Raw genomic sequence first — 18517 nt, forward strand, 5'->3', positions numbered from 1 at the left:
CCCATGCTAGAGTGCAGTGGCACCATTTTAGCTCACTGCAACCTCCACCTCCTGGGTTCAAGTGATTCTCCTGCCTCAGCCTCCCAAGTAGCTGGAATTATAGGCGTCTGCCACCACGCCTAGCTAATTTTTTGTATTTTTAGTGGAGATGAGGTTTCGCCATGTTGGTCAGGCTGGTCTCGAACTCCTGACCTCAGGTGATTCGCCCACCTCAGCCTCCCAAAGTGCTGGGATTACAGGCGTGAGCCACCGTGCCCGGCCACCAGCAGGTATTTCTTAGAAGCTGGGCTCTCCCAAGCCTGGCCTCCAGGTCAGCAGAGGGCTTTCTTCTGGCTCTCCCTAGAGCCGGTGTGGGATGACTAAGGTGCTGATGTGGCACATAAACTCCCTCATTCACCCCTATTCCCTGAGCACCTAACTGGGCTGGATGGTGCTGGGATCATGGCAGTGGCCAGGATAGCCCCAGGCCCTCCTTCATGGAGCTCACAGTCCAGTAGAACGGACACAGCCACCTCACAGCCACAGATAGTGACAGAGTGGTCAGAGATGGGGGAGCCCAGGGGCCCTGCAGAGACACCTGACCCCACCTGGGGATCAAGCAGGACTTCCTGGAGGAAGAGACACCTTAGCCTGGGGAGGATGTGGAGGAGCGAGCCAGGGAGAGGCAGAGAGTGAGTGTGCAGAGGGCAAAGCAGTGCAAAGAGGCTCTGCACCCCTTCCCGGTTCTTTCTCATGCGGTGCCAAGCACTGAGCTTGCAGTGTGTGGGGGAGATGAACATTAACTCAGTGGATACCCCAGGACACAACCTCAGCTTGAGATGGGGTTTCAGTTTCAGTCTAGGCATCAGATGGGGACAAGAGGTAGCAGGGGGCTTCCAGGGGAGGGGAGGACAGCAAGAGCCAGAGAATGAGGTGGTGGGGTAGGCGGGGCCCTGTTGGCCGCAACATGCCCCTACTTCCCCAGAGTCTACAACACTGTGAACGGGAAGCAGAAGAAGTGCTACAAGGGCTCCCAGGGTGACGAAGGGTCCTTGCTGAAGGTGAGGAGTTGGAGACCCCTGTCTGTCTGCTGCCCTGATGGGCCACCTATTGTGACGGCCCACACCTGAGACCTGTGCCCTTGGTCCTTCCTCAGTGCACCACGCTGCCCAGCACCTTCTCAGGCATGGTTAAACAAGGATGCTTGCGAGAGGGTGGGGAGGGTGACCCCAGCTGTGTTTCCTTTATTTACAGAGCCCTTCCCCAAGTGGGGCATCTAAGTGGGTTCCATTTTGAGTGGCAGCAGGGTATGGTGGGAAGAATCAGAGGCATGGACTCCCCTCCTGGTTTGCCCACACCAGCCATGGGTTACTCAGGACAAGGGGGGACCTTCTCAGAGCCTCTGGTCTAGGACAGTTATGGGTTCAGGCTCTGCCTCAGGCTGACTGTGTGACCTTGGGCAAGCATCATCTCTTGAAATGCACATAGACAGCTTGTCTCATAGACTTGTTCTCTGGAGGAGTTCAGTTTGCACATGTTCAGTGCTTAGCACAGGGCCTGGCTACTGTTGTTACTGCTGCGGTGGTTGTTAATTTCTTCACCTGTCGAATGGGAGCAGGAGCTCCTGCCCTGCCAGAGTCCCATGTGCTGTGCATGCAGCACGGGGGAGGGAGGGGCCCAGGCCTCATCATAAGGAAGAAGCAGGCAGCTGGAGTGACATGTGGGTCCCTTTCCTGGCAGGTCCATGTGGACCCCTCAGGCACCTTCCTGGCCACCAGCTGCTCTGACAAAAGCATCTCAGTGATTGACTTTTACTCGGGCGAGTGCATTGCCAAGATGTTTGGCCATTCAGGTGGGTGTGCCTCTCTGCTTGGGACACCTCCCCACCCGCCCACAGCCTCTGACTTCGAAGGCAAGTGCAGCCTCTCTGCTTTGTTTGCAGAAATTGTTACCAGCATGAAGTTCACCTATGACTGTCATCACTTGATCACAGTATCCGGAGACAGGTGGGACATGGACCTTTGGGAGAGTTGTGGCTCAGATACCATGAGCACTGCACTCAGCCTGCCTGTGTAGAGAGCATTTCTAAGCTGCCCAGTTTGGATTGTGGGAGTCTTGGTGTCACACCCAGCCCTGAGTTCAAATCCCAGCTCTAAGCTGGGCATGATGGCTCACGCCTGTAACCCCAGCACTTTGGGAGGCTGAGGCGGGTGGATCACTTGAGCTCAGGAGTTGGAGACCAGCCTGGGCAACATAGCAAAACCCCATCTCTACAAAAAATTAGCCGGGTGTGGTCATGTACACCTGTAGTCCCAGCTACTCAGGAGGGGGAAGATGGCTTGAACCTGGTAGGTAGAGGTTGCAGGGAGCATAGATCACGCTTGTGCTCTCCAGCCTTGGTGACAGAGCGAGACCCCGTCTCAAAAAAAAAAAAAAAAAAAAAAAAACACTAAAAAAACAAAACATCCCAGCTCTGCCATTTATTTTCTTGTCACCTTGAGCAGGTTATTTCCCCTGAGCCTCAGTTTGCTCCCCTGTAAAAGACAACACCGTTTACGTTTGCCTTAAAAATGGTGTGATGAGGCCGGGCGCAGTGGCTCACGCCTGTAATCCCAGCACTTTGGGAGGCCTAGGTGGGTGGATCATCTGAGTTCGGAGTTCAAGACCAGCCTGGTCAACGTGGAGAAACTGCGTCTCTACTAAAAATACAAAAATTAGCTGTGTGTGGTGGCAGGCGCCTGTAGTCCTAGCTGCTTGGGAGGCTGAGGCATGAGAATGACTTGAACCTGGGAGGTAGAAGTTGCAGTGAGCTGAGATCGCGTCACTGCACCCTAGCCTGGGTGATAGAGCAAGACTCTCTCAAAAAAAAAAAAAAAAAAAAGAAAATTGTACGGTGAGAAATGAATGAGATGATATACATACATTCTTTTAGCACATGGGTAGTACTCAAGGAAGTTCCTTTTGTCACTCCCTTTGATTTACCCCAGTTCTTCCCCACAGCCCCCTTCCTCAGGTCTTGAGGCCTCCAGAACAGGCCCTGGTTTGCTGGGATGCCCCAGACCTGGGCCCAGGGTGTGGATGTGGCGAGTCCAGCACCCCTGCACTAGGCAGATAGGGGTGTGTTTTCCAGGAGCATCTGGAGAATGGGGTCCAGGCTGTGGTGTGGGTGGCTTCAGGGTCAGCCACGGCAGCGGCTCCCATGCTTACTCTTCCTCTGCCTTGTGTGTCTCTTTGGCCTCCGCAGCTGCGTGTTCATCTGGCACCTGGGCCCAGAGATCACCAACTGCATGAAGCAGCACTTGCTGGAGATTGACCACCGGCAGCAGCAGCAGCACACAAAGGACAAGAAGCGGAGTAGCCACCCCAGGTTCTGGCAGCCCCTGCCTGTCCACCAGAGGGATGAGTCCCTGCCGGGGCCCCATGGAGTGATGATGGGGACACAGTGGTGGCCAAGACAGCCCTGAGCCCTGCCCTTAGCACACTCACAGCTGGGTAGGGGAGACAGACTTTGAATATGCAGTTACAGTAATAGATACAAAAAGGTTTTGTGGTTTTTTTTAATTTTCGTAAATAATAGAGACAGAGTCTTGCTGTGTTGCCCAGGCTTGTCTTGAACTCCTGGACCCAAGTGATCATCCCACCTTGGCCTCACAAAGTGCTGGGATCACAGGTGTGAGCCACTGCACCCGGCCATGAGAAGGGTATTGAAGTGGAAAAGCAAAGTGTTTGGCGAGCCTCTCAGCACTCTGATGGGGGATGCCCCAAGCGGCTGTGGGAACAGAGCAGTCCCTGACCGGCCAGCCAAGGGGAGGGGTGGGTAGGGAGGGGATCTGAGGGGAGGGCTGCAGTGGGGCCACGTGTCCTCTTACTCCCACGTGAAAGCTGTAGCTTCACTTACTTCTTTGAATCTTCTAAATATATTTCTTTCAAGTCTTTATGTAGCAAAGCCAGTTTTATTTGCAGGGAACTCATGTTCTAGTTTTTGATTTGAGGTTTTGGTTTGGGTGTTGCTCATTTGGAGTGGGAGGTTTTTTGGTTTTCTTCTCTCCTGCTGCTGGGTGTGTCTGTTTTTGCCATTGGCTCCATGTGGCTCCCAGGGCACTGTGGAGACCAGGCCTTGACATGGGCCACTGGTCCTGAGGTCCTGAGGTGGTATTAGAGATATCATCTTGGTTTTGAGGCTCCCACTCCACCCCCAAGCTATGAACCAGGGCCCTGGCTTCAGTGCCTGCCTCATGCCAAGGGTGTTTTAGTTTCTTGTACTCGGGAAGAGCCACCATCATTGCTACCACCTACAGAGAGCCCAGCACAGGACTGCTGCCCCGCTGTCTGCTTGGCTTTCCATCCCATTGCTGTGGCCCTGAGAGTTCGCGTTCGTTTGTAGCCCGGCCTTTGTTAATCTCATCTATTGTGGTGATGTGTTTCTAGTGGGGAGGCGGCATCAAGTGAGAGACTTGCCAGCACCATCTTGACCAGCAGCCAAGAATATGTTCACATGGAGCTTAGCACAGGGCCCGGCCCTAGGCAAGTCCCCACCACCATCCCATTTGCCTGTATTCTCTCCTTACCATCCTCATTCCTGGCTTTAGGCAGGATACATATGTGTCCACACCTAGTGAGATTCGCTCCCTGAGCCCTGGAGAGCAAACAGAGGATGATCTGGAGGAAGAGTTTGAGCCAGAAGAGATGCTGAAGACACCATCCAAAGACAGCTTGGATCCAGGTTGGAACAAGGGCCCTATTTTGAACTATGTCAGTGTAGGGAATCATTGCTGGGTTTTGCCCATGACCTTGTTTACAGGGCCTGGCACATATTAAAACTCAGGAGTCGACCGGGTGCGGTGGCTGATGCCTGTAATCCCAGCAGTTTGGGAGGCTGAGGTGGGTGGATCACCTGAGGTCAGGAGTTCGAGACCAGCCTGACCAATATGGTGAAACCCTGTCTCAACTAAAAATACAAAAATTAGCCGGGCGTGGTGGCGTGCAACTGTAGTCCCAGCTACTAGGGAGGCTGAGACAGGAAAATTGCTTGAACCTGAGAGGCAGAGGTTGCAGTGAGCCGAGATCGCGCCACTGCACTCCAGCCTGGGCGACAGAGCAAGACTCCATCTCAGAAATAATAATAATAATAATATAAATAAAATAAATAAAACTCAGTAATCAGGCTTAGCGTGGTGGCTCACACCTGGAATTTTAGCACTTTGGGAGACTGAAATGGGAGGGTCACTTGAGGCCAGGAGATCGAGACCAGCCTGGGCAACATAGCGAGAGCCCATCTATGCAAAAAAAATTTTTTTTAAAGAAATTAGCCGGGCATAGTGGCAGACATCTGTAGTCCCAACTACATGGGAGGCTGAGGCAGGAGGATCACTTGAGGCCAGGAGTTCGAGACCAGCCTGGCACGTACCAAGACCCCGTTCCTACAAAAAGAAAAAAATTAGCCAGGCCTGGTGGTGCACACCTATAGACCCAGCTACCTGGAAGGCTGAGGCAGGAAGATCGCTTGAGCCCAGGAATTCCACATTATAGTGAGCTATGATTGCATCACTGCACTCCAGCCTGAACAATAGAGTGAGATCCTGTCTGTAGAAAAAGAGGAAACTCAATAATCATATCAGTCAAGACTCTTTCAGTATAAAAGCAACCAGGCTTAAGTCAGGAAGAGGATTTTTTGGTGCCTGAAAATTGGAGAGGATTAGTTTTCAGCATGGCTAGATCCAGATAGACAGATGATGTTAAAAGGAAGACTTTTTTTTTTTGTATCTTTTGGCTCTGCTTTTCTTCATGTTGGCTTTGCTGATGGACAGACTGTCCCTTTACTAGGGGAAAAGATACCCCCAGCAACTATAGGCTGATAAAACTCCATAGAGAATAGAACACCTCTTTCCTATAGTAGCTCAAGCAGAGTCTTAGGGTTGTGTGGCTCATGTTTCTGGTATCTGCTGTACCCACTTCTGAGCCAGTTGCTGTAGCTGTCCACGTCTCAGCATGTGATCACTTCTGAGGGCAGAGACTGTAGTCAGCTCCATCCACTCACACCACCTGACGAGGCATCAAAGATGTGTTTGAGGCCGGGTGCGGTAGCTCACACCTGTAATCCCAGCACTCTGGGAGGCCGAGGCGGGTGGATCACCTGAGGTCAGGAGTTCGAGACCAGCCTGGCCAACATGGTGAAACCCTGTGTCTGCTAAAAACACAAAAATTAGCTGGGCATGATGGCGTGCGCCTGTAATAGCAGCTACTTGGGAAGCTGAGACAGGAGAATTGCTTGAACCTGGGAGACAGAGGTTGCAGTGAGCTGAGACTGCGCCACTGCACTCCAGCCTGGGTGACAAAGCAAGACTCCGTCTCAAAAAATAAATGAATAAGTAAAAATAAATTGAATTATGTTGCGGATATTGTCCGGAATCTCTTTCCTCTCCAAAGTCTCTCATCTACCTGTATGTTGGTGAATACAAAGCAGAGGCCTCTGAAATTTTAAGTTATTCCCCTCCAGGTGGCCATTTAGGTTTTTCCTGATTGCACATCACTGTTAATGAGGCTATGGAGACGGAGACCACTCCTAGGCCTCCTCGAAATGTGAGGATTTCTCCAGGACAGAGTCTGAGGAGTAGCACCACTGGATCCTGGAGTTATTTTATTTTACTTTAAAAAAGTTGTTTTATTATTTTATTTCATTTTTTTTGTTGCCCAGGCTGGAGTGCAATAGCACAATCGTAGCTCACTGTAGCCTTGACCTCCTGGGCTCAAGCGATTTTCCCTCCTCAGCCTGTGGAGTAGCTGGGACCACAGGCTCAAGCTCCCACACCCAGCTAAATATGTGTGTGTCAGGGGATGGTGCGTGTAGAGACAAGGTCTCACTGTGTTGCCCAGGCTGGTCTCAAACCCCTGGCCTGAAGTATCCTCCCACCTCAACCTCTCAAAGTGCTGGGATTACAGTCTTGAGCCAGTATGTCTGGCCTTTATTTTAAAAGAGAACCCCCGCTGGGTGCAGTGGCTCACACCTGTAATCCCAGCACTTTGGGAGGCCGAGGCGAGCGGATCACGAGTTCAGGAGATCGAGACCATCCTGGCTAACATGGTGAAACCCCGTCTCTACTAAAAATACAAAAAAAAAATTAGGCGGGCATGGTGGCAGGCACCTGTAGTCCCAGCTACTTCGGAGGCTGAGGCAGGAGAATGGTGTGAACCCGGGAGGCGGAGCTTGCAGTGAGCCGAGATCGCGCCACTGCACTCCAGCCTGGACAACACAGCGAGACTCCATCTCAAAAAAGAAAAAAAAGAGAACCCCAAGAGTTCTCCAAACCCAGTTACTGCCCCACCCTGCATTGCATTAGGCTCTCTGTTGTCCCCACACTTTTCCTGCCATCCTTTGGTAGTATTAAGCTTTTTCACCTCGGTCAGTCTTGTGAGTCAAATATCGCATCCCACGGTTTAAGTTTGCATTTCCCTGACCCCCGGTGCTGTTGAGCCTTCTGACCTCTGGGTTGTGGTGTTGCCTCTTTGGGGACTGCCCGGTTATGTATGTGGCCTGTTTGTTGGGTTGTTTGTCCTCTTTTCATGGATTCTGTGTGTGTCTTTCCAGATCCTCGGTGCCTGCTAACCAACGGCAAGCTGCCACTGTGGGCAAAGCGGCTAGTAAGTCTTCAGGGAGAGGGTTGCTCAGGGACTGGCAGAGGAAACGCCTTCCCAGCTCTGCCTTCTAGAAGCCCTTTTTCATTTCCATGTCCTTCTTTTCCCTGGAGAAGCCCTGTCATCCTTCCAGGCTCAGTGAGACAGCCCTTTGTTCATGATCAGTGCTCTCTGCCAGGCATTGTTCTGGATGTCAGGGACACAACAGTGAGCAAGGGCAACAAAAGTCTCTCCCTTCACAGGCTCACTTGCATTTGTGGGCGAGGAACAATATCCCCATTAAATAAGTAAATGACGTAGTATGTTGGGTGCTGATAAGTGCTGTGGAGGGAAAAGAATCAAGAAGGAAACTACGTCAGCCAGGTGCAGTGATACATGTCTGTGGTCCCAGCTACTCAGGAGGCTGAAGTGGGAGGATCACTTGAGCCCAGGAGGTTGAGGCTGTAGGGAACTGAGAAGGCACCACTACTGCACTCCAGTGTGGGCAACAGAGTGAGATCCTGTCTCAAAAAAGAGAAAAAGAACAGGAGCCCAGCACAGTGGTTCACGCCTGTGATCCCAGCACTTTGGGAGGCCAAGGCAGGTGGATCGCCTGAGCCCAGGAGTTCAAGATCAGCCTGAGCAACATAGTGAGACCCCATCTCTACAAAAAATAAAAAAATTAGCCAGGCGTGGTGGTGCATACCTGTAGTCCCAGGTACTCAGGAGGCTGAAGTGGGAGGATTGTTTGGGCCAGGGAGGTCGAGGATGCAGGGAGCTGAGATGGCACCACAGCACTCCAGCCTGAGCAACAGAGCCAACACCTTGTCTCATAAAAAAAAAATAAAAAGAGAGAAAATAAGGAGTGTTGGGGGGTGTCAGTTTTAAGTAAACAGGAAAGGCCTCATTGGGAAAATGATATTTGAGCAGAGTTGAAGCAAGTGAGACAGGCAGATACTGGGACGAATGTTCTAGTCATAACAGCCTATACGTGTAAAGGCCACGAGGCCAGGAGCTTGAGACCAGCTTAGGCAACATAATGAGACCCCCATCTCTACAAAAGATTAAAAATAGCCAGGCATGGTGGTGTACACCCATAGTCCCAGCTACTCAGGGGCCTGAGGCAGGAGGATCACTTCAGCCCAGGAGTTGGAGGCTGCAGTGATCGTGCTACTGCACTCTAGCTTGGATGGCAGAGCGAGACCTTGTCTCTTAAAAAAAAAAGAAAATGAGACCGAGTGCAGTGGCTCACGCTTGTAATCCCAGCACTTTGGGAGGCTGAGGCGGGTGTAATCCGAGGTCAAGAGATCAAGATCATCCTGGTCAACATGATAAAACCCCGTCTCTACTAAAAATACAAAAATTAGCTGGGCATGGTGGTGCATGCCTATAGTCCCAACTCCTGGTAAGGCTGAGGCAGGAGAATCACTTGAACCCAGGAGGCAGAGGTTACAGTGAACCGAGATCGCGCCACTGCACTCCAGCCTGGCGACAGAGTGAGACTCCCTCTCAAAAAAAAAAAAAAGAAAAAGAGAAAGACAATGTGGATTATAAGAAACAGGAATAAGAGGTGAATGAAGGGTGATCCGAAGGTTGGGGACTGAGCAACTGGAAAAAACAACTGAAACAGGGAATCTTTAGGAGGAGCAGGTTTGTGCGGAGGAAATGAGTTGAGTTGTCAGCATGTTAACTTTGAAATACCTACCAGACATCCATACAGAAATGTAGAGAAGTCACATATGCAATTCTGAAGTTTCAGAGAAAAGTTCATGAATCCCAGCTGGGCATTCCCAGCACTTTGGGAGGCCGAAACAGGATTGCTTGAGCCCAAGGGTTTGAGACCAGCCTGAGCAACATAGTGAGAGTCCACCTCTACCAAAAACCAACAAAATGGGCTGGGTGCAGTGGCTGATGCCTGTAATCCCAGTACTTTGGGAGGCCGAGGCGGGCGGATCACTTGAGGTCAGCAGTTTGAGACCAGCCTGGCCAACATGGCAAAACCCCATCTCTACTAAAAATACAAAAATTAGCCAGGTGTGGTGGTGGGCATCTGTAATCCTAGCTACTCTGGAGGCTGAGACAGGAGAATTGCTTGAAACTGAGAGGTGGAGGTTGCAGTGAGCCAAGGTCACGCCACTGCACTCCAGCCTGGGAGACAGAGCAAGACTTCGTCTCAAAAAAAAAAACCAGAAAGGTTCATGCTGGAGATACATACCTGGAAGTTGTTTCTGAATGATAATTGAAAGCCAGGAGTCCAGATGGGCTGTGTGAAATGTCCGTGTCGCTCCCTGCAGTGAGTGAGCACTCAGCCAGGTGCCTGACTGTCCCATATCCTTCAAGCTAGGGGACGATGATGTGGCAGATGGCTCGACCTTCCATGCCAAGCGCAGCTACCAGCCCCACGGCCGCTGGGCAGAGCGGGCCGGCCAAGAGCCCCTCAAGACCATCCTGGATGCCCAGGACCTGGATTGCTACTTTACCCCCATGAAGCCCGAGAGTCTGGAGAACTCCATTCTGGATTCACTGGAGCCACAGAGCCTGGCCAGCCTGCTGAGTGAGGTACACACTTCCACCCCAGCCTGGCCCGTAGCCCCAGCACCGTGACGGCCCCAGGGCCTGGCGCCTTAGGCTGATTCCCACTCCATGGGGGCAGGGAGGATTACATGAGATGGTGAAGGGCAGGAGGGTGAGCCCCAGGTCTGTTGCACAGCAAGACTTCCCAAGGCAGACAGGGAGTCTTTGGAAAGTGGGTCACTTGGGGGTTAAGAGCTTGGATGCTAGAGCAAGCTTGTACCCAAGTGGGGGACATTTGGGTAGACTGAGCCCTGACCCTACCCATTCCTGTTGTGTGACCTGGAGTAAGAGGCTTACCTCTCTGGGCTTCAGTCTTCTAAAAAGTAGTCATAATGGGGTCAGGGGCAGTGGCTAACACCTGTAATCCCAGCATTTGGGGAGGCTAAGGCAGGAGGATTACTTAACGATCACTTGAGGAGTTCAAGGCCAGCCTAGGCAACATAGCAAGTTCCCACCTCTACAAAAATATTTTTTAAATTTTTTTGTTTTGTTTTGTTTTCTTATTTAAAAAAAAAAACTTTTAAATGGTAATAACAATCTCTTCTGCCCCAGAGAGCTTTTACAGGAATCCATGCTTAAGTATAGGGCCTGGGCTCTTAGAGGCACCCATGCAACTTTAGCTCTTTCTGTACTATTTTCCAAACAAAATTCATTTTTATCCTATCCTATAATTTGTCATCTTTATTGTGGTATAATATACATCCAGTAACATGCACAGATTTTAGGTATACAGCTTGATGAACTATCTGTGTAATTCATATGTGTCCACTACCCTGGGCAAAATCTGGAGTGTTTTCTACCTCCTAGAAACCCCCTTCTGCCCTTCCCAGTCAGGTCCCCGCACCAGGATAACCAGTGTTCTGACCTCTCACCAAGGACTGGGTTTCCTATTCTTGAACTTCATATAAATAGACATGTAGAGGGTTGGGCCTCCTATTTTTGGTGCCATACCTCTTCCTCATCTATAAAGTGACTGATAATGCAGGGGCAGACCAGGACAAGCTGGTTGCGAGTGGAGTGCATGCATGGCACAGGCCCTGGGTCACAGCCTCCAGCAGTGGGGCTGCTGGCATGGTTCCTGGCGCACCGTTGGTGGCCCCAGCCATGGCTGCCTCAGAATGGCTGTGCTGTCTTCCCCATAGTCAGAGAATCCCCAGGAAGCTGGCCACGGGCACCCCTCCTTCCTGCCCCAGCAGAAGGAATCATCTGAGTCCAGCGAGCTCATCCTCTACTCTCTGGAGGCAGAAGTGACAGTCACAGGGACAGACAGGTGGGTGTCCTTTCCACCAAGGGAGCCTTAGTTGGAGGAACCCCCAGCTGATAGCTGCATCCTGGAAGAACTGCTCTCTGCCTTCCCAGTGGGCTTGTGGGAGTGGGGACAGTTGAGGCCTGGATGGGGCAGGAGCCCAGCCTTAGTTCCCTGGTGCCAGGTGGGGTACAGGAGGGCCTGACCTGGGGGAAGGAGGGGACATTTGGAGGAGGCGGGGAGGCTGTGGCAGTGCTCCTGCAGGAGCAGTGGGTACAGGTGCCTAGAGGCTCCGGGTGGGGCTGGCTGTTGAGTCTCCAGCTGAAGTCCTTGTTCCCTCTCTGCCCCCACTGGCACTGCAGCCAGTATTGCGGGAAGGAGGTGGAGGCCGGGCCTGGAGACCAGCAGGGTGACTCCTACCTCAGGGTGTCCTCCGACAGCCCAAAGGACCAGAGCCCGCCTGAGGGTGAGTGCAGGGCAGGCAGGGACCCTGTGACAGTCTGTGCGTTCAGCCAGGCCCCTTTCTGGGCACCGATGGTGACTTTGACCCAGTACTGAAGCTCGAGGAAGACACATGTGGTCCCTGCTGCTGCCTGAGGATTCTGGGCCCAGCTGCCTACAGCTGAGAGCCCAGCTCTGCCACCTCCTTGATGTGGAACTTCCCTTATTCATAAAATGGGGGGCAGGTGCTCTTACCATCCCTCCTCAAGATGGGGAAACTGAGCCCAGGGAAGGGTAGCCCTGGCCCTGGATCACCAGAATGGTCAGGCTGTGGGCTCCTGACCCCGACTCTGTCCTTCAGACTCGGGGGAGTCAGAGGCCGACCTGGAGTGCAGCTTCACAGCCATCCACTCCCCAGCTCCGCCTCCTGACCCCGCCCCTCGATTTGCCACGTCGCTGCCCCATTTCCCAGGTAAGCAGGGGCCAGACACGCAGGGGACTCGCTGCTCGGGCCTGGCTTAGAGCCAGTCAATGTCTAAGCACAGGCCCTGCACTTGGAGCCCACTGAGCCTGGAAGACGGGGATCCCTGCTTCTCAGCCTGCGGGCAACAGGGCAGGGATGGGTGGGGCCCACTTTCTCCATTTCAGGTGGCGTCTGCTGTGACTCATGGTGTTGGCTCCTCTTGTCCCTCCCCTCCTTCCCTGTCAGGATGTGCAGGTCCCACAGAAGATGAGCTGTCCCTGCCAGAGGGACCCAGCGTCCCCAGCAGCTCCCTACCCCAGACTCCGGAGCAGGAGAAGTTCCTCCGCCACCACTTTGAGACACTGACTGAGTCCCCCTGCAGAGGTAGGGCCCTGCCTCACCCACACCTGCTGAGGCCGTCTGTGCAGCCTGGGCACAGCATTGGCGTCCCTGGAGTTGGCTCCCCAGCAGGGCCAGGAGGGTGAGTGGAGAGCACCTGCTTCGTTTTTTTTTTGAGACGGAGTCTCGCTCTGTTGCCAGGCAGGAGTGCAGTGGCCCAGTCTTGGCTTACTGCAACCTCCGACTCCCTGGTTCAAGCAATTCTCCTGCCTCAGCCTCCTGAGTAGCTGGGATTATAGGCATCCACCACCACGCCCTGCTAATTTTTTGTATTTTTAGTAGAGACGAGGTTTCGCCATGTTGGCCAGACTGGTCTCAAACTCCTGGCCTCAGGTGATCTGCCCGCCTTGGCCTCCCAAAGTGCTGAGATTACAGGCGTGAGCCACTGTGCCCAGCCCACTGCTTCACTCTTGACTTGAGCCTCACGATGCCTCCTTGCCCACTGCCCCTGCTCGTACCCTGTGTCTGTACATAAGGGTTTCTGGGGATTGCCCCGCTGGGCTGTGGGCCGGCCTGGGGCCAGGGCTGCTCGGCGGGAAGGGTTATGAGGGTCCCCTCGGGATCTTCCCCTAGAGCTCTTCCCCGCAGCTCTGGGAGACGTGGAGGCCTCTGAAGCTGAAGACTACTTCTTCAACCCACGCCTGAGCATCTCCACGCAGTTCCTCTCAAGCCTCCAGAAGGCATCCAGGTAGAAGCTGGCCAAGCACTGCCCACCCTCCGGCTCCTCAACAGTGCCCCAGGGCAGGCTGAATGAGAATCATCCCCACTGCTCTCCTCCCCACAGGTTCACCCATACCTTCCCTCCCCGGGCAACCCAGCGCCTTGTGAAGTCTCCAGAGGTCAAGCTCATGGACCGAGGCGGAAGCCAGCCCAGAGCAGGTACTGGCTACGCCTCCCCAGACAGGACCCACGTGAGTATTGGGGCCACCTCCGTCAGGGCACGGGGCTGGGAACCCCGAGGCCTTGTCCTCACCTCAGAGCTGTGCCTGCAGGTCCTCGCTGCAGGGAAGGCTGAAGAGACCCTGGAGACCTGGCACCCACCACGTGAGTGCCCCAGTCCCAGACGGACAGCCCTGGGTTTCTCGGCAAGTGGCTGGATGTCCAGCCTAGCTGTGGGGCATGGGAGCCCTAGCCATCAGTTCTGTGTGGTGGAGTCAGTGCCATCTGCTTTCGTTACAGCTCCCTGCCTTACGAGCCTGGCGTCCTGTGTCCCTGCTTCCTCTGTGCTGCCCACAGACAGGAAGCTCCCAACGCCCACATCTGCACCCACCCCAGGCCTGGCTCAGGGTATCCACGCCCCCTCCACCTGTTCCTACATGGAGGCCACTGCCAGCTCCCGTGCCAGGATATCACGCAGCATCTCCCTTGGTGACAGCAAGGGCCCTATCGTGGCCACGCTGGCTCAGCCCCTCCGTAGGCCATCGTCCGTTGGGGAGCTGGCCTCCTTGGGCCAGGAGCTTCAGGCCATCACCACCGCGGCAACACCTAATTTGGGCAGCGAGGGCCAAGAGCCTGCCCTGCATTCCTGGGGCAACCACGAGGCCCGGGCCAACCTGAGACTGACCCTGTCAAGTGTCTGTGATGGGCTCCTGCTGCCCCCCATGGATGCCCAGCCTGGCGTCACTGTCCCGGCAGTGAGTTTCCCAGCCCCTAGCCCCGTGGAAGAGAGCGCCCTGAGGCTCCATGGCTCTGCCTTTCGCCCAAGTCTCCCAGCTCCTGAGTCCCCTGGCCTTCCTGCCCACCCCAGTAACCCCCAGCTTCCAGAGGCCGGGCCTGGCGTCCCTGGCGGCACTGCCTCCCTCCTGGAGCCCACCTCTGGTGAGTACAGCTCTGGAGCAAGGACTGTCCCCTAAGCTCATCCTGTGTGCTAGTTGGCTCAGCTCCAAAGATGGATACTTGACCTGGCCACAGGGACTGTGCCATTCATTCATTCGTGCATTAACTTAAATATTTAATGAGCATTACATGTTGGGCTTTGTGCTAAACCCTGGGACATGGGACATGGTGGTAAACAACACAGAGAACTGACAGCTTCAGTGCAGGCAATGCCCAGACTAAACCTTTAAGGAACCCGTCATATGTATCACGAAGTGACACATGCTTAGGAGGGACAGAGGAGGGCGAGGGAGTGCAGGGTGGGGACAGGGGTTAGGATTACAAACCAGAAGATAAGAAGAGGCTTCAGGGAGGAGGCTGCATTGGAACAGAGACCTGTAGGAGTGAAGGGGAGGGAGGCTTGGGGACCCAGAGAAGTGTTCCAGACAGAAGGACAGCATGGAGTCCACCCAGTCGCCCTGGCCGCTCACACCAATGGAATGCAGCTCATCTTGCTCATTCCCGCCTCTCTACCCCAGGTGCACTCGGTCTGTTCCAGGGCAGCCCTGCCCGCTGGAGTGAGCCCTGGGTGCCGGCTGAAGCCCTGCCCCCATCCCCCCTTGAGCTGAGCAGGGTGGGGAACATCTTGCACAGGCTGCAGACCACCTTCCAAGAAGCCCTCGACCTTTACCATGTGGTGAGCTAAGCCCCAGAGTCGGGAAAGGGTTGAGGGGTCTCTCGAGACCGCCCGGCCTTGGTGGCCCCTGACAAGGCTGGCATCCCTTGCAGTTGGTCTCCCGTGGCCAGGTGGACACCAGGCAGCAGCAGGCACGGACTGAGCTGGTCTCCACCTTCCTGTGGATCCACAGCCAGCTGGAGGCTGAATGCCTGGTGGGGACTAGTGTGGCCCCAGCCCAGGCCATCCCCAGCCCAGGACCCCCGTCCCCACCGACGCTGTGCCCCCTGGCCAGCCCAGACCTGCAGGCCCTGCTGGAACACTACTCGGAGCTGCTGGTGCAGGCCGTGCGGAGGAAGGCACGGGGGCACTGAGGGCGCAGCCCCTCCACCGCAGCTCTGCTGCTTCTGAGGACTTAGGTATTTTAAGCGAATAAACTGACAGCTTGGAGGAATGGTTCCTGGTGTCTGTTTGGGCCTATCCACAAAGCCCTCTTCAAGTGGAAGTGGGGAGGGAGGGTAGAAGGTGATGCCAAGAGGACTCGTGTCTGTCAGTGGAGAGCATGGGACCAGCGCTCCCAAGAAGTTCAGGAACTGCAGCCATGACCTCAGGGCCAGTCCTCCCACACTGCCCACAGAGCTGCCGCAGACCAGTGTGAGGTGCTTACCCAGTGGGGCCCATTTGTGCCCCAGGGAGGAGCCAGCCCCTCTTACCTGCCCCCTGCCAGTGCCTGAGAACTCACTGGGGCTTCTGTGATCACCATGTGCCTACCTTGCCCAGCAGTCCACGCTTTGCCATATCATGGCTCAGGGCCTCTGGGCCAAGGCCACACTAGATCCCACAAAGTCCACGGTGGTGGTGTCCCCATCCGCAACAGGGGAAACTGAGGACCCATGAACAGGCTTGCCCAAGCTGGGTATGGTGGCCTGCACCTATAATCCCAGCTACTCAGGAGGCTGAGGTGGGAGGATTGCTTGAGGCCAGGAGTTTGAGACCAGCCTGGGCAACTTGGTGAAACCCCATCTCTTTATTTTATTTATTTATTTATTTTTGTTTTTGAGATGGAATCTTGCTCTGTCACCCAGGCTAGAGTACAGTGGTGCAATCTCGGCTCACTGCAACCTCCGCCTCCCGGGTTCAAGTGATTCTCCTGCTTCAGCCTCCTGAGTAGCTGGGATTACAGGCGCCCACCACCATACTCAGCTGATTTTTATATTTTTAGTAGAAACGGGGTTTTGCCATGTTGGCCAGGCTGGTCTCAAACTCCTGACCTTGGGAGATCCGCCCACCTCGGCCTCCCAAAGTGCTGGGATTACAGGCATGAACCACCGCACCTGGCCAAAACCCCGTCTCTTTAAACAAAACAAAATAAAACAAGAAACCCAGGCAGGCTTGCCCACTGTATGATCCTGGCAGCAGGCCCAGGCTACCAGCAGCTGGGACCAACAACTGCTTCCCCTTCAGAAGTTCTACATTCTATGAGCTCCCAGCACTGGTACCAGCTACCCCAGGCAACATGCATCTGGCCACATGGGGTGTCTGCTAAAAAAGCCACTCTTGGCTGGGGTGTGGTGGTGCACACCTGTAGTCCCAGCTACTCAGGAGGTTGAGGCAGGAGAATCGCTCAAACCCAGGAGGCAGAGGTTTCAGTGAGCTGAGATCACGCCATCATTGTACTCCAGCCTGGGTGACAGAGCAAGTCTCAAAAAAAAAAAAATCCTGCCAGTTCCCACCCAGGTGCCGGACACTGTAGCAGAAGGAACATCAGGCAACTTACCTGCCCTCATGGCCACTCAGCTTCTATACAGTCAAACAGATGCAGGAATTAGAGCTCTGTGTAATTCTAGATAGGTTGGGGAGATCCATTGCTGGTGAAGGGTCAGGGAAGGCCTTTCGAGGTGACATTTGGGCCAAAGCTTGATAGAGGACATCTCAGGAACACGTCCAGGCCGACAGCACAGCCAGTGCACAGGCCCGGGGCAGCCACACGTGATCTGTGTGGAAGCAAGAGGAGCGAAGCCAGGACGGCTGGAATGGAGTGAGCAAGGGGAGGGCAGGAGATGAGGTGCAAGGAGGAGCAGGGCCCCACCAGGCAAGGCCTTGTTGCTTCATGACATTTAAGTCCAAGGAATATCCAGAACAGTTTTTTGTTTTTGGGGTTTGTTTCTAAATCTCTGCTCTTAATGTTTGGGGGATGTCCAGTGTTGCTTATTTCTCACGACTCCTTGCCTCAGGGAGTCCAGGTGGTCCAGAACTTGGACCACCTGCCTAGGCCTAGGCCCATCTGCCTAGTTCAGCCACCATTGCCCAAAACCTTGCCCAACATCCCTGAGCAAAGCTTGGTGTTCAGCCCCCCAAGCCTCAGACACCCAGGAGACCACCTTGGGCCTCTGTCATTCATGGAATTACCTTTCCTTCCGACCTGTATCATAGTAAAGTCTTTTGCTCCAAGGAGTAAACACCTGGCTTTCAGGGCCCAAGATGGAGGGATGTTGGTTACCCTTGATGATCATCATGCACCTGGCCTCTTCCTCTCCTGCTCTGTCATCCTCTGTGAGCAAGCTTCAGTCTCCAGCTTATGACCTCATGGTTGCAACACGGCTGCTGTGGCACCCAGCAGCACACCCTCAGGTGGTGTCTCCATTTCGCAATCGTTGACTTTCCTGCAGCCCTGACTGGAGTGCCTGGCACAGGCCTGGAAGCGCAGGAGCTAGGAGCTGCCCCGATAGTACTGCTATGGGGAGGCCAAGGTTAGATGTGGAGTGCAGGGGGCTCACAGAGGGTGACAGCAGGCGAGGAAGCAGCCAGGTGCACAATGACATCAGGGTCAGAGGCCCAAGTTAAACTGGTCCCACCTGCTGGGTGGCCCGGTCCAACCAGGAGCAAAGGCAAAGAGCAGGGCGCCCTCTAGGGCAGCAGAAAAGAAATGCAGATCTCTCCAGGGGGCTCCCTGGGAGACTCATCTGGGGTCAGATGAGTCCCAGGCAACAGGAATGGAGATTGTTTTGATGTGCTTGGACGACCTCTCTTGTCCTGGGCATGTTGCAGCTCAAACAAAGAGGTTCTCTCAACAAGAAAGGAAAGTGGGCTGATAATCAAGAGAGGATCCAGCATGTCTGCCACTTCCCTCTTCCAAATGCCAGGCTCTGTCCTGTATGGAAAGTATGGAAGGACCATACTTTCTCCTTGGACAAACCACCTGGTTAAGAAGCCACTGCCGGTGGTGCAGCGTGTGTGCATGTGGTTTGTGAGCTGACAGGGTCCCAGCAGGAAGATGACAGAATGCTTAGATGGGATATTCCAAAGAGTTTAA

General features: G+C 54.1%; 1 protein-coding gene across 12 annotated transcripts in view; it reads left to right on the forward strand.

Moving 5' to 3' along the window:
• Positions 1-15654, forward strand: part of WDR62 (WD repeat domain 62) — a 49192-nt gene extending 33538 nt beyond the window's left edge. For 4 of the 12 annotated variants that reach the window (XM_054462297.2, XM_054462298.2, XM_054462305.2 and 1 more), the window contains 17 exons: positions 965-1040; positions 1720-1831; positions 1922-1985; positions 3224-3346; positions 4569-4702; positions 7565-7617; positions 9931-10149; positions 11307-11434; positions 11773-11876; positions 12213-12323; positions 12561-12698; positions 13287-13401; positions 13498-13624; positions 13706-13757; positions 13893-14531; positions 15068-15225; positions 15318-15654. In XM_054462297.2, the coding sequence (XP_054318272.1) occupies positions 965-1040; positions 1720-1831; positions 1922-1985; positions 3224-3346; positions 4569-4702; positions 7565-7617; positions 9931-10149; positions 11307-11434; positions 11773-11876; positions 12213-12323; positions 12561-12698; positions 13287-13401; positions 13498-13624; positions 13706-13757; positions 13893-14531; positions 15068-15225; positions 15318-15578 (2614 nt within the window). In that variant the 3' untranslated portion in view covers positions 15579-15654. The remainder of the gene's footprint in view (positions 1-964; positions 1041-1719; positions 1832-1921; positions 1986-3223; positions 3347-4568; positions 4703-7564; positions 7618-9930; positions 10150-11306; positions 11435-11772; positions 11877-12212; positions 12324-12560; positions 12699-13286; positions 13402-13497; positions 13625-13705; positions 13758-13892; positions 14532-15067; positions 15226-15317) is intronic. The other 8 variants (XM_054462301.2, XM_054462302.2, XM_054462306.2 and 5 more) reach the window with 3 other exon arrangements.
• Positions 15655-18517: the final 2863 nt, after the last annotated feature.

Source organism: Pongo pygmaeus, chromosome 20 (genome assembly GCF_028885625.2).
Source record: "Pongo pygmaeus isolate AG05252 chromosome 20, NHGRI_mPonPyg2-v2.0_pri, whole genome shotgun sequence".
NCBI classification, from domain to species: domain Eukaryota; kingdom Metazoa; phylum Chordata; class Mammalia; order Primates; family Hominidae; genus Pongo; species Pongo pygmaeus.